At 45.2% G+C, this 14,649-nt stretch overlaps 1 protein-coding gene across 1 annotated transcript in view; it reads right to left on the bottom strand.

Moving 5' to 3' along the window:
* The window catches only part of syne1a (spectrin repeat containing, nuclear envelope 1a), a 208,734-nt gene that overhangs the window by 142,318 nt on the left and 51,767 nt on the right, over positions 1–14,649 (bottom strand). The window contains 18 exon segments of the mRNA XM_053614917.1: positions 224–328; positions 564–692; positions 1,159–1,334; positions 2,087–2,259; positions 2,351–2,559; positions 2,662–2,820; positions 3,704–3,838; positions 4,062–4,226; positions 5,721–5,879; positions 6,735–6,884; positions 6,990–7,133; positions 8,737–8,892; positions 10,282–10,446; positions 10,779–10,975; positions 12,751–12,847; positions 13,124–13,292; positions 13,979–14,091; positions 14,190–14,354. Coding sequence (XP_053470892.1) covers positions 224–328; positions 564–692; positions 1,159–1,334; positions 2,087–2,259; positions 2,351–2,559; positions 2,662–2,820; positions 3,704–3,838; positions 4,062–4,226; positions 5,721–5,879; positions 6,735–6,884; positions 6,990–7,133; positions 8,737–8,892; positions 10,282–10,446; positions 10,779–10,975; positions 12,751–12,847; positions 13,124–13,292; positions 13,979–14,091; positions 14,190–14,354 — 2,766 coding nt within the window.

The following is a 14,649-nucleotide window of genomic DNA, read 5'->3' as shown; positions in this document are numbered from 1 at the left end:
GGCTGTACTCGGAAAAATTACCGGGTCGAAAATGTCCGAGTCTGTGTCAAGTTCGAGTACAAGTTTACCCGCGTGCGTGACGAATCCGCATTCGTTCATAACCGGACTCGAGTTCGAGTCCGGGATCGAGTACCCCGTCTCTAATGTTATTCACTTCACCTGTCAGTGGCTTTAACGTTACGGCTGATCGGTATGTACTGTATTTAGGATTTTCCTGAATTACCTGTAGATGTTTATCTTGTGCTGCCCAGCTGCACTCTTCTCTGTTCTCCTCACCAAGAAACGATGCTTCACCCGGACATCCTTTTCTCTTCTGCTGGGACTTCGGCTTTTGCGGTTTCGAAAATAAAGCACATCATGATAAAGTAGATGCATTCATTCATTATTGATACACGTTTCTGATTATAGGTTAATTCATGCACAGATGTATTATTTATATTGGCTTTTCTGTTTTTAGGAGTTCATTCATGCACTCGTTCATTATTTATATTACTTTTGATTGATGGTTTTTTTGGAAAAAGGTCTCGGGTTCTGAATTTTAAAAAACGTGGGCTTCAGGTCACCTGCTGAATCAGAAGCGGCTGCCTGGCTGCCGCTACGCTGTCTGCATTCAGGATTCGGCTGTGTTCCTGCGTCTGAAGCACGTCCTCCTCCTCCTCTCCTCTCTCACTGTTCCCATCTAGAGACATCGCCTTAGCAGATGGGGAGAAAGAGAGAGAGAGAGAGACATGGTGCTCACACACACACACCCCTACACACACTTGTTCAAATATCCATGCGCTGCAGAATAATCCTATTTCTTATAATGATATCTGCTGTCCTGTTTCTGTGATCATAAAGGTGAAGATCAATTATCAACGGATATCCAATCAGATCATCTGATTTAACTCCGGCGTGACGTCGAGCGCTTTTTATCTGCGGACCGATCAGGCTGCAGCTCACAGGGCAAGCCAAAACAACCCAAGAACACGGAGGACAAAGCGTTCAAACAGTCTCGTTAACGAGCAAACGGGAATAAACACTGCGGTGTAAACTAGAGTTCATGTCAATTTATTCGTTTTTGGGATTGGATGTCACAGACCGGGTCCTGACTTTAACTCTTCACGCAGTTCCGTCTGCACCCGAACGCAAAACAAGGCGAACCCGAGATGTTCTTACTTCATCTAGAGAGGACAGCAGGGTGGTGAGCGTGTGCGCCAGCTCGTCCAGCGCCATCCTCCGAGTCACGGCTTCGGCGTCAGTGCTCAGCTCCTCCAGCACCTCCAGACGAGCCGTGAGCCAGGACAGGGCGTCCTCCTGAGCCCTCTGCACCTCACGCTGCATCCACACACACACACACATAAATCACACTGAAAGTAAAGTAACTGCAGTAACACTCCCAGTTCTCCAGCTCCGTAATAAATGATTAATAATATTACTAAAGTAATATTTACTTAAATAATTCAAGATGTATTAAAAGCGGTCAATCTTTTATTAGATATTTATTGATCAAACAAATCCATAATTAAATGAGAAAATATTTATTACAAAATCTGATTATTAATTCAATAGATTAAATAGATCGGATACATAAATAATATTACATTTAATATTTATACATATCGATTTATGTTATATTTATATTATTAGTATGACAAATCAACAAAGATTTTTTTTCTATAATTAAAAAAAAAAAAATAGTTTTACTCGTCTTGTACCACATTCGCGATCTGACAACCATTATAATGTTTTATTTACTTTAACAAAAAAAAAAAACAAACAAAAAAAACTACGTCATACTTTATATCCGTTTATTGTTGCGTTTAATGTCGTGGAACATCCGTGAAACAAGTCCGTTCCTGTTCTATCTTTACGTTACGCGTAGCAGCTGTAAAGTATCGCTCTCTCATCAGCCTGACCTTTTTCCCCTCTTTTAACATTAATCCCAAAAAATTTTGAAAAACGAGAAGAAGAAAAAAAAAAAAAAAAACGCAGCTTGAGAAACGGCGAAGTGTGAACTCCTATGTGTCAGGAGCCTTACAAAGCACTGACACTGGAGACTCCTTCCTTCAAAGTCCACCACTTAAAGATTCACCACCACATCAACTACACGCGTTTTCGAATCTGTGTGTGTAGAGCGTCGGCCGTACGAATAGTCCCTCCGAACGTGCTGTCGCTATGGAAACCGTAGCGATCCTACACGAGTTCCAGCTCACCTGCACGCCGAGGCTCTCTCCGTCTCTGTGCTGGGACGAGATCCAGGCCGAGAGTTCACCGAACCTGAAACAGAACAGACGCACACGCAGATCTCAGGCGTTCCGTCTCCATGGGATCCGTGCACGCGATAACGTTCTCACGTTCCAGTCCTCACCTGCGGTGCCACTCGCTCCACTTGTCCGGATTCTCCTGGAGTCTCACGTGCGCACGTTCCACTTCGCCTTTGACCTCCGATACGCTATCTCTGGTCTCCGGTAGGGCTTTCTGCGTCGCGTCGTTTTCCGGAAGTTTCTGGCAGAGCTGCTCCATCGTCTTCAGTCTCCTCTCGCACGCAGAAATAGGGTTCTTGTTTCGGAAAAAAGCCTGAGTGCGCAAACACGGACAGGATCGTGTATTTATTCTCTCCAGAGACTCGAGTCTGTACGTCATCTTTTCTTTTTTTTTCTTTTCTGTTTTCGGTTTTACCCTGTGTTCTCGGATCACTCTCTCACTGCCGGCTGTAGCCAGCATCTTCTCCTCTCTCTGCAGCTCCGCCCTGCACTCCTGCAGTGATGTCATCACTAAGCGCCTCTCCGCCTCCGCTCTCAGCCTCATCAGGTGAGCCGGCGCTTCGGCCTGGATGTCCTGGTCAACACAGTACAGACAAGAACCTTCTAGTAGCTCTCATTACACCACAGCGCTGCTGGATTTCTTCATTCGGAAAGGTGTTGATTAGTTTTCTAGATTAGCAGCCCTGCCTGCAGCGACGGCTACGAATCACACGGGTTTATACTGTATCAACGCGCTCGTTCTAATACGTTATCGTTTCTATAGTAACACGGTCAACACGATGACGTTTTCTGTCAAACGATGTGTAACAGCGTTCGCGATGTGCTCTAGCTTCCTGTCTTTCGTTCAAAACTGTTTCGAGGTTGTTGTTTTTCTTCCTATTTTCGCACACGAATACAAAATCAGCTAAATCAGAAGACGGAAAAAGGGCGCGCGATCGTACACAGTAGGTACGGGTGGCTACGGCTTTGGACAGTTAAAGTTTTTAGAATAGAAAATAGGCTCCGCCCACAAATAAACGGAAACTGCTCAGGACTCTGGATTTAACAGAGGACCTTCTTCTCCAGATTAAGAACCAAAAAAAAAAACCAGAGCGCTAAAAAAATTACACACCGCGTCTTTAACACTTAGAGGAGAAGTGACTCACGTGTCGCGCGGCAGAAAAGCGTCATCAGGAGGTAGCGAGTGAGGCAGTGAGGGCGAATTTGAGTGGGACGGGCATACTGTCTCTTCCCTGTCAATCACAACAAAATCAGCCAATCGTGCGCACCTCTGAGATGTACGTGCGTGTATGTGGAAGACGGCAGATAGCGCTTCGGTCCGAGCGACGGAGCACGAGCGGCGGTTTGAAGACAGATTTGGAATTGGTAAATCACCAAATCGGGGGGAAATGTTGAAAAGAAAAAAAAAAAAGATTGAGGAGGGAGAAGAGAGCCGAGAGTCGGAGAGTCAAACCGACCTTCCACTGTTTGTGCAGCCTCCTGACGGACTCCTGTAGACGCTGCTGTTCCTCCTCGGGTAAGATGTCGGTGAGGTCATCGCACGCCTTCAGGTACGCGTTCAACACTCGCTGGTCCAGTCGGCTAAAAAAGTCCTAACCACAGAACCACACACACACACACACACACACACGCTTTAAATCAGTCATATTGGAAACTGGAGCATGTACTGTACATCGATCACGTCCTAAAGGTCCCACCGACAGTAATGACACACACGTAGGAATATTAACAAGTCATTTGCATAACCATAAAACTAGTCCATGAGGGAATGAATAAGTGGGGCAGCTCTTGGCTGGTGAGGATGGAATGACGTACGCTGTGTTTGCTGAAGAGCTCAGCAGGGTCTCCTCTCTCTATCAGACACGCCTGGCCCACCCTCAGCGTCTTCTCCAGCTCGGCGCGAGTCTCCTCGAAGCGGCGTGTCAGGTTACCGTTAGCCTCCGCGACCCTCCTCCACTCCAACGCCTCCTGCATCAGGGCCTGCAGCGAAGGACACGTCTTTCTCTTTCTCTTACATTTCACTCCCCGAACGCACCAGTTAACCACAGATATTCTACAATATCACGAGAAAAGACACGAGTTTCAGGAATTTTAGGAGAATATAAGATGTAAACGACCTCCAAATGACTCGCGTTCATTATCGTCATTTAACGCAAGCTTCTAACGCAATCCCTTTCTACGTAAAATAAACAAATAAACGAATGCAAAAGATGTTTGTGTGTGTGTGTGTGTGTGTGTGTGTGTGTGTGTGTGTGTGTGTGTGTGTGTGTGTGTTTCTCTTTACATCATGCAACAGTCCCAAACGGTGTCAGTTTTACATGTTCAGAAATGATATTTTCTCAACTTAGAAAAAAAAAACAACGACAACAACCGTAAACTGAAACCTAAATAAACAAACAAACAAACAAACAAACAAACAAACAAACCCTGACTGGTACAAATTTTGAACACTGGGTGATTTACTTTTGAAGGCTTTTCCATTTACTTTTCAATGTTTGATATTTAGACAGAATCAAATTCATGCCATTTTAAGTTTTTTTTTTAAAAAAACCCAAAACAAACAAACAAACAAACAAACAAACAAACAAACAGGGAAAATCTAAAGAATCTGGATATGCATAGAAATAATTCACGCATGAAATGGTTAATAGCGCCGAGTTTAATAACAGGCAGTGTAGAACATATTGTTTATAAATAAATAAATAAATAAATAAATAAATAGAGACTTTCCCATTCATCACCAAACGACCGGCGTCCATTAATATCCATTAGCGGGACACTTGACGTAAACAGCCCATAAAAGGCCTATTTAAGTCACGTTCTGACGTGTAGATATAATACCGATATAAGCGAGGTGTTAAAAGCCGGTTGTAAACGAGCTTTAATCTTTCACGGCATTAAAACAGCGAGTACACAAACACCTAACAGACACTAAGAGGCTTCAGTAGCTGTGTATCAGCACTGCGTCGGCGGCTTCAAAGGAGATATTCGCGCAGGCTGTGCTGCTCGCCGAAAACCGTTCGAGTTTAATGAGCGAACCGGGCGATATTTGACTGCGATGTTCGATTAATAACGAATAATACAGACACTCTGGTAAAGATTTCATTGCCGCAATGTGTAGTCTTAAAGCAATCTGTGGCGAGCGGTTATTCACGGTATGAAGCTCGCTGACCAACCCATGACCATGTTCCTTAACGTGAACACGGACATACTGTAAACGTGAGGTCGTCCTTAATGTCTGCTCATGAGGTTTAAATTAGGCTACAGTTTATATTTTGGAAGATGACATCGTTAATGAACTGGACCGACGTACAGTAGCTGAGCTTGAGGAACGGTCCGAGCCAGATTTCACGCGTCATCCAGCGTTTTCCGAATATTTCCGGTGTTAGGGTTCATATTTAGTTTCGATACTCCGGTGTCAACCACGCCCATGTGCGCTGCACCGGTGAAGGATTAAAGGAGCTGTAAGCTGACCTGGGAGGTGGTCTGGAGCTCGGTGACTCTGTTCTGCAGGAGAGACGCGTCGAAGTTGTAGAGAGTCTTCGTGCAGCACAGCGCCCTCTGCAGGGCCAGATAACTGCGCTCCACCGCGCACACACACCGCTTACAGCTCTGCTGCTGCGACAGCAGCTCCTGTAGCAAACACACACACACACGTCCAAACAAATAAGCACTCTCACATGACACACTGATTCACTATTTGTAACATGAGAATCGGTATTAAAGCAAATCAGCCATGAAATCACTTCATCGACTCGTTTCCCTCCCAACATGAACATACACTGCGAACGACCACCTAAAAACGGTCGTTTCTGATTGGCGGGCGGGTGTGCGTGTTAAATTAGTCATTTGGAGTGTAGCCCTTACCGCAAGCGTAAATAACTATTTAGACTCCATTTGTATTTTATAATTATCACGCAGCTAAAACACCTTTTTTTTTTTTTTTTAAAATGGGAGAACTGACGTCTGTCTCGCTCTCTCTCTCTCTCTCTCTCTCTCTCTCTCTCTCTCTCTCTCTCTTTCTCTCTCTCTCACACACACACATCTGCTTCACTATCAAATTTCATCCTCCATGGAAATCTAATTCTCATTAGCAGTCTGCTTAGCCAGAGCTCCTGTGATGATGAAAAGAAGAACGGCAGCTGGAAGGTGTAGTCCAAAACAGGACGTGACAGCGCGTGCTGCGACACGACGTAAAACGAAGAAGACTTTCCTACCGAAACCGCAACGTATCAGAACGAGCGCGGTCGTTTCTAAATGGACCCGCCATCCGAAAACGTTTCTTTCTGACCAATCCGACTGAAGGATTCGACAGCGCTGTGTCGTGTACACATGAATAAACGAATAAACTGAGCAGATTTTCTTATCCTTCAAACTCAAACGAAGCGTCCCCGTACCTGACACCTGACATGTCGAGACGCGTTATTGGGCGTCAAGTCCACCGTGAAGCTCTTCAGCACCACCGGCGTGTTTATCACGTCTCCTCACCTGGTTTTTATGCTGGTCGTGCTGCTGAGCGATGATGTGACCTGCGTGATCAGCTATCTGATAGAAAGTTGAGATTTGTCCCTCCAGCTCTTCTAACACAGGAAGTACAGTGTGACACTCTCTCAGCACCAGCGGACATTTCTCCTTCAACTGAAACAGCACACACACGTCACACGGCGGCTTTGAGAGAAATGATCCGTCCTAATATTTGGCATGTTTGGAATGTTAAGAAACATAATCAGCAGGTCGATGTACCTTGTATAGCTGCCCTTTAATCGCCGCCATAGTAGCGAGAACTTGCTTTCCATCCCCACTGCCGGGGTCTCTGGTCCAGAGCTGAGCCGTGCGAGCGGCCGCTTTATATCTCACCTCCATCGCTGGAAGCCTGTGCTTGAGCTCCTTTATACGTGACAAACAAAGCAGTCGTTGATAGGCGCATGAAATGCAGCAAAGTTCCGAATTTAAGAGAGCTGTGCATTAACTGGAGCACGTGCAATAAACCAAACAGATTATGAATCCTATTTCTAGACATTTTTGAGTCGCTTCACGTTCTACATTTCGTCGTTTAGCGGACGCTTTTATCTCCAAAGCGGAGAACAATACGAGTCGCGCTACCAGTAAGAGAGACTTATAATCGAGGTCTAGAGAAGCAGAGCGCGCAGAGTCGAGGTGGAAGAGCCAGGGTGGGTAAGTGATTTATTTATTTATTTATTTATTTATTTTAAATAATGTGAGGGTTGGCGTTTTAGGGGTTGGTTACGTGCTCACGATGGGGTCTTTAGCTGTTTTTTGAAGACAGTGAGAGATTCCGCGGTCCGGATTGAGGTCGGAAGTTCATCCACCGCTGAGGAACGGGTCAGTTTGAAGGTTCTGGAAAGGGACCTCATGCGTCGCTGAGTAGGTACTATACCAGGCGTGGGTCGTTAACCGATCGCAGATTGCGTGAGGGAACGTAAGCCTCGAGGAGAGTGTTGAGGTAGGGGTTGAGGTTGCAGACAAGGTCTTGTAGGTGAGCGTGAAGGCCTTGAATTGGATCCGGGCGGCTAGAGGGAGCCAGTGGAGGGAGATGAAGAGGGGTGGGACGTGGGGTTGAAGACGAGGTGTTCTGTTGCGTTCTGAATCATCTGAAGGGGTTTGATGGAGCTGGCTGGGAGACCCAGGAGTAGTGCGCTGCAGTAGACCAGCTTTGAGATGACCAGAGCGTGGACTAGTAGCTGTGTGGCCTGTTGAGGTGGGAGAAGGTCTGATTTTCTTGATGTTGTATAGAATGAACCGACAGGATCGTGCAGTTGTTGAAATGTTGTCTGTGAAGGTCATCAAGAATCACCCCAAGGTTCCTGGTTGGCTTGAGTGCGTTTGACCCGAGCTGTACAGTGAGGTTGTGGTCGACCGAGGGGCAGGCTGGGACGCCCCTCAATCCGAAGATAGCGCTTAAAATGAGCAATATTATCTTCCAAGCCAACAGAGCAAGACTATTTCACGCTTACAATGACCAAAAAAAAATGTCTAGGAACAGGATTCATAATGATATATTGGGTTTACTGCGATCATAAATGAGGAAACACTACACACACGACTAAAATTCAAGATGTCAGAAAGGTAGCGGAGACGGACGCATGGGCAGGAGATTTATTAACGAAGCGAAGCCGAAGCCTGGTTCACAAAATGAGCAAGCGCTTGAAGAACTCGGAGAACGAAGCATGAAAACAGATTAAAAACCAAAGTAAATGCTTCCTGAGTTCAGAATTCCTATTCTGGTCTCCTTAACTCCGAGTTCAGCAAGCGACGTCGAATCAACATGGCCGCTCAGAGCATGAACTGTAAACGCCATGTGTTTTGAAATTGCTGTTCCTTAAAAAGTCAGTAGCGGTAGCGATAATACTACTACTACTACTAATAATTATTATTATTATTAAAGTATAAAGTCAGCATTGTCAATCAAACCTTTATTCAACTATAATAAACAATCGTATTGTCTGAAATCCGGGAGATCCGTCTCTACCTGAACATTCCTCATGAACGTTCTGACGTCCGGTAGCGACACCTGGACAGGTGAGGAAAGTTTGGCTGTGGAAGTCTCTAAAAAGTCTCGGAGAGCCTTGACGGCGTCCTGCAGCTCGGTCTCGCTGTGAGTCGGAGTCTCGTGAACGCGAGTGTACTGTGGAGACAAAAAGCGTTTCATTCGACTCCGTCTGGAACCAAAAAAAAAAAAGACTTAAGTAAATAAAATAAGCGCTTCAGAGATCAGACCTCACTGTGTGGACCAGCTGTTCATGATCATCAGATAATGTGGCTTATTATCTTCATACACAATGTCTGTAATAAAGCCTGAAAAATACCTTTTTCACCTTCAGCTCATTAACCAGCAGTCAACATCATTTGCGTACGCAGCGCCCTGCATTAATATTGGCACCCTTGCTAAATATGAGCCAAGGAGGCTGTGAAAAATGGTCTTTATTGTTGAACCTTTTGATCTTTTGTTCGTGAAATTCACAAAAAAAAATACTCGGCTCTCATGGATATCAAACACAACAAAGGTTGTTTTTGTTTTTTTTTGTTAAATATAGATGTGCAACAATTATTGGCACCCTTTTAGTCAATACTTTGTGCTAGCTCTCTTTACCAAGATTACAGCCCTGAGTCTTATATAGAGTCCTATAACGCTATGATGAGGTTGGAGAATACATGGCGAGGGATCTGAGAGCGTTCCTCCGTACAGAATCTCTCCAGATCCTTCACATTTGGAGGTCCACGCTGGTGGACTCTCCTCTTCAGTTCACCCCACAGGTTTTCTATGGGGTTCAGGTCAGGGGACTGGGATGGTCATGGCAGGACCTTGATTTTGTGGTCAGTAAACCATTTTTGTGTTGATTTTGATGATGTTTTGGATCATCGTCCTGCTGGAAGATCCAACCACGGCCCATTTGAAGCTTTCTGGCAGAGGCAGTCAGGTTTTCATTTAATATCTGTTGATATTTGATAGAGTCCATGATGCCATGTATCCTAACAAAATGTCCAGGTCCTCTGGCAGAAAAACAGCCCCAAAATATTAAAGACCCACCTCCATATTTAACCGTGGACATGAGGGACTTTTCCATACGGCTACCTCTCTGTGTGCTCCAAAACCACCTCTGGTGTTTATTACCAAAAAGCTCTATTTTTCTATGGTTTCATCTGACCATAGAACCCGATCCCATTTGAAGTTCCAGTAGTGTCTGGCACACTGAAGACGCTCGAGTTAACTTATTAATTTATTTCTTCATTCGTCTTCTGTATCCTGGGCAGGGTCAGGGTTAGGGCTGTGGATCCGGAGTTTATCCTGCGAACACTGGGCGTGAGGCGAGAATGCACACTGTATGGGATCACACCTAGGGCCGATTTAGAGTCACCGATCCAGGGAACCAGAGAATCCTCAGCAGACACGGTGAGAACACGTGAAACTCCACACAGATCCAGGCTCGAACCTGGAGCTGTGAGGTGAAAACGCTGCACTCTACCCAGTCCGATAACTAGTTAATAGAATTAACAGCGAGTGCTGGATTTTCACCTGTTTGGCTTTACTGAATAAATCTCTCCATCTCCCGTTGAGGAGCAGCAGCTGGTGCTTCAGGTCACGAGCCACGGTTTCATCACACGTCTCGATGAGGAAATTTCCTGCGGCGTTCATGCCGGCGTGATTCTCCATCCAGTGTGGAAGAGTCCTGAAGAACTCCTGCAGACGTGAAAGAAAGAAAGAGAGCGAGAGCGAGGAAGTGAATCCGAGCGAGACAGTAAATGCATGCGATGGGAAATTTGATTAGACTCAGACAGACTAATTACAGTTCCCGTGTGAGGAGGATAAGACGTGTCTGTGTAATATACTGTATCTCTATGAGCAATTTTTCCATCCTATTATTCTTTTATTTAAAACAAATTGATAAATAATACCTCGACATTGTGCGCAAAATCCATGACAAAACGTCATGCCGTTTTATCGAACCGATAAGAACGTCGACTGGATCTCCGTCTGCACTCCTCGTACACGCCGTGTGTGGTGCAACTCACTCGTTTAGTGTTCTCTGGCTGTCTCAGCGATCGTTCGGCGTCCTCCAGCCAGGCCTGCAGAGACGCCACGCAGCCGCTGTACTTCTCCCAGTTCCCCTGCACCTCCTCCAGCATGGACCTGACGCTGCGCACCTCCACAGCCAGACTCCTCCACTGATCAGCCACGTCCCTCAGGAAGCGCTTCACCCTCTTCTCAACTACACACACACACACACACACACACATTTAAACACAGGTATGCTAAGGCTTCGATTTAGACTTACGTCCGAACTTGATAACCAACCGCAATTTATCTCCCCAGTTTTGATCACCGGCCCATTTCCTGCCCAAATTTAAACTGACAATAAATGGTCTTTAATAAAAAAATAGGAGCGACAAACAGAAAACTGCAGAGAAGTAAGAGTTGAAACTATTAAAAAATAAAATATAGCGAAATAAAATTAAATGCTAAAACCTTTTGGACCTTATCGTTATCATGATTAGACGTGACACTGTGTCTACTCCGAAAAAAACCCCCAAAAAACATTACAGACATGAAATCAGTTCATATTGCATTGTTTTTAATATCTGGAGCTGGTTTGGAAACCTTTTTTGGTGTATATATATATATATATTCCCAGCCTAAAGGTCCTTCTCAACAAACCCCACATCGCTTGTTATGTTACACAGAAAAGGACGACGTCATCGGCTCACGAGGGACATTTTAAACTGCACCAATCACAGCACGGAGAGCTGGAGAAAAAAAAAAGAAAAGATGCCCTGGTTCCTCTGTGGAGCTCGTAGCCACAGGCAGGGTGAGAGCAACACGTTAGTGCAGCTACGGGTCTGAGAGGAACCCATTAGAACGTCTCCACTAATGGAGTAAAACTCCCTGCTGAATACAGTGCTGGGGAAAACCTCATTTACCCAGCGCCTGAGGAGAACGAGACGGACGACGAGACAGGACGTGCGTGCGTGTGTGCGTGCGTGCGTGCGCGTGTGTGTGTGTGTGTGAGAGAGAGAGAGAGAGTGTGTGAGGAGGGGATGCTGCAGGCTGAGACTGATTGACTACTGAGCCCCATAAGGATTGATCTCACCGAGGTTCGGAACGACGTCTGATACTAACTACGATTCCACCCCGAGGACACGGAGATAGCGAGCGCAGAACACAAATAAAACCCGCCCGAGTTCCTTCATTCTGTGTACGCTGCGATCATATCTCCTTTTCTTTAAGGAGGAATCCCAGTTCGCGCCGTGAATACGGAAGACACGACAGATCCGAAGTTCAAGATCTTGACCCTGATTTACTGAGATCTTAAATGAAAGTACGGCACTGAAAATAAAACATATACGTGCCGATTTATCGGACATGTTCTGGGGGGAAGGGGGTGGGGTTACAAAGAATAAGACCTGCAAAAAACGTGTATTGTAGATATTCTGATATTCATTTTATGGCGTTTCATTTCCAGAAACGTGATTCGTCCTGTGTTTAACCCCTTCATTCTCACAGACTGCCAATTTAAGGCTCTTTTTTTTTAAACTATACATATATATTAGCTAAATATAAGATGTAAAATAACCTCCAAATCACTTGAGAACATTTGCATTACTGCAAATGAACAAAACTTTCTAGACTATTTGTCATAATCAATCTTTACCAGCTTTTTTGTTTTTCGCACCATCCTGTGTAAAGTCTAGGGATTGTTCACCGTTTCTATGATACTAAAAGTCACTCGGATCGCATTTCATCCTCGTTCCGATGTCCGACGTCGTCAACGTTAACTCACGCGTATCTGCGTGAGTTCATGTACTGCGTTGCCGCCACACGATTGGCTACGCGCCACTTCACGGCCGCTTGAAATAAAGTGTGCTAGACCGCACGTTCCGGGCGCTGATGAGAAGCTCTGATTTGTACAGATGTACCGTTTAAAACAACGCAGGCGTGCAGGATTTCTGTAAAAAAAAAAAATAAATTTACGATCCAGAATCTCACCTGAAGTGTCGGCGCCGATGTAAAGCAAGGCGGACTGCTTTAGAGCCTCGTAGATGGAGTCGTACTTTTGGAAAAAGTGCTCACCTTCGACAAATGACTAGCGGCAGAACAAACAAACAGGACACAGGTTAATGATGGGAAAAACGAATTTTCCACAGGTTTAACAAATTAATTTGGACACGTGACGACGTCACGTGACGCGTCTCGGCCCGGATCCGCGGGAAAGTCTGCTACTTTCCGACGAATTCATAACAATTTGTTTGCCTTCGGTTATCTGAGAAATGAATAAGCTCAGGGTTACCGCGGAATGAAATCCGACCGCGTGAGCCGTGTCCGATCGTCTCTTTAGATCGAGCTGGGCTCTACAACTCACCATGTAGCTCTGGAGCAGAAGCTCGGTTGTTTCTCGTCGTCCATATTTAACTATCCAGGACTTCAGCTTGGATTCGCCCAGCGACAGGAAGTCCAGCATGCGGAACCTCCACTCCCAGAATTCCAGTTTGCTCAGATGAATGTGTGAGGAGGTAGATATGTAGTTCAACCTGTTAGATGTCAGACGGGCAGTAAGGGGTTACGGTTTGATATGACACTCCTATTAACAGCTCACGGACGGACGCTCGACGTAAAAGGAAAGAAAAGAAAACGAGGAGATGTTTTTTTTTTGTCATTTGTGGGAGGAGTCTCCAGTATCGTAACCAAAGGTTACTCTTTGTGTTTAGGTTTTTTTCTCGTAACGTGATAAGCTGTTTTTTCACATTATAACTTTACGACGTGAGGGAACGACTGTTTCTAGCTGCTGTACGGTTAAAGATAACAGGAACCTACTCGATACGCAGCATTAAATGTAACTCGAAGCCGATAAAAAGTTAGGCGTTATTTAATGAATGAAAAGTCACAACAGAAATAATCGCTCACGGCAACGAGCGCGAGTAATACAAACCTGTGATCTGCCTCCTGCTATAGAAAATGAATCAACAGCTTCTGACCAATCAGAATCGAGAATTCACATCCTTGGCCATGCCTTCTATTTAGTGAGAGATTTACGCAAAAGCGGTGGCTATAGGCTTGTCTTATTTGTTAGCAAGGTAAGAATAGCAGTGTGACTACAGTGCAAAACACAACAAAAGACCATTAGATCATTTTAGTTCTAAAATAATTAGAATGAAAACATCTGGTCGTTGTTTGTTGTAAAAGACACAAACGGTGTAAATGTCTCTCGTTCTCACACCTCTCCGCCATGTCTTGGAGCTGCTCGGCTGGTACAGGAACGCCGCCGACGCTCCGGTCCCTGTGGACGCGCTGGAAGGTCTGCTGGTGCATTTCAACGAGGCGGAGGACCTCCTGCGGTAAACAAAGTCGCACACATCCATCACAGTCGCTCCTGCGTTCTCCTCCGTGGACACACCATTCATCATTTCCCTCTGTGATTTCTCATCTACCTGATGGAGCTGCCGTGTTCGGTGGATGGCATTGGCGGTCTCCTCGTGGCTCTGCTGAAGAACCAGCTCCTCTCGAAGGATCTTCTCTGCCTGATGCAGCCACACACCTACACAACCCAGAGGATCTGGCAACCCACCATCCATCTGCACATGCCACTCCAGGAGCTGAATGGAAACAACGCAATTAAGCAAGATATTAGGGGGGGGGGGGGTTTTTTGGCACGCCACTGGTTTTACTATAATCTGTTGTGTATCACACCGACTGATCACTGATTATTTTCCTACAGCAGCTTGGTTTATTCATTACATATTACAGAATATGCTTTCCCAAACAAGGGGTCGCGACCCCATTTGGGATCTCTTGATTTACAAATGTGTTTTTGTTATTATTATTATTATTATTTTATTTATCTTGAAAATTAATATTAAACATTGTGTTGAATACGAAGACACATTTTGT

This window comes from Ictalurus furcatus, chromosome 25, assembly GCF_023375685.1.
Source record: "Ictalurus furcatus strain D&B chromosome 25, Billie_1.0, whole genome shotgun sequence".
Taxonomy (NCBI): Eukaryota; Metazoa; Chordata; class Actinopteri; order Siluriformes; family Ictaluridae; genus Ictalurus; species Ictalurus furcatus.
Note: the sequence above shows the minus strand (reverse complement) of the source record. Positions and strands in the feature narration are given on the sequence as shown.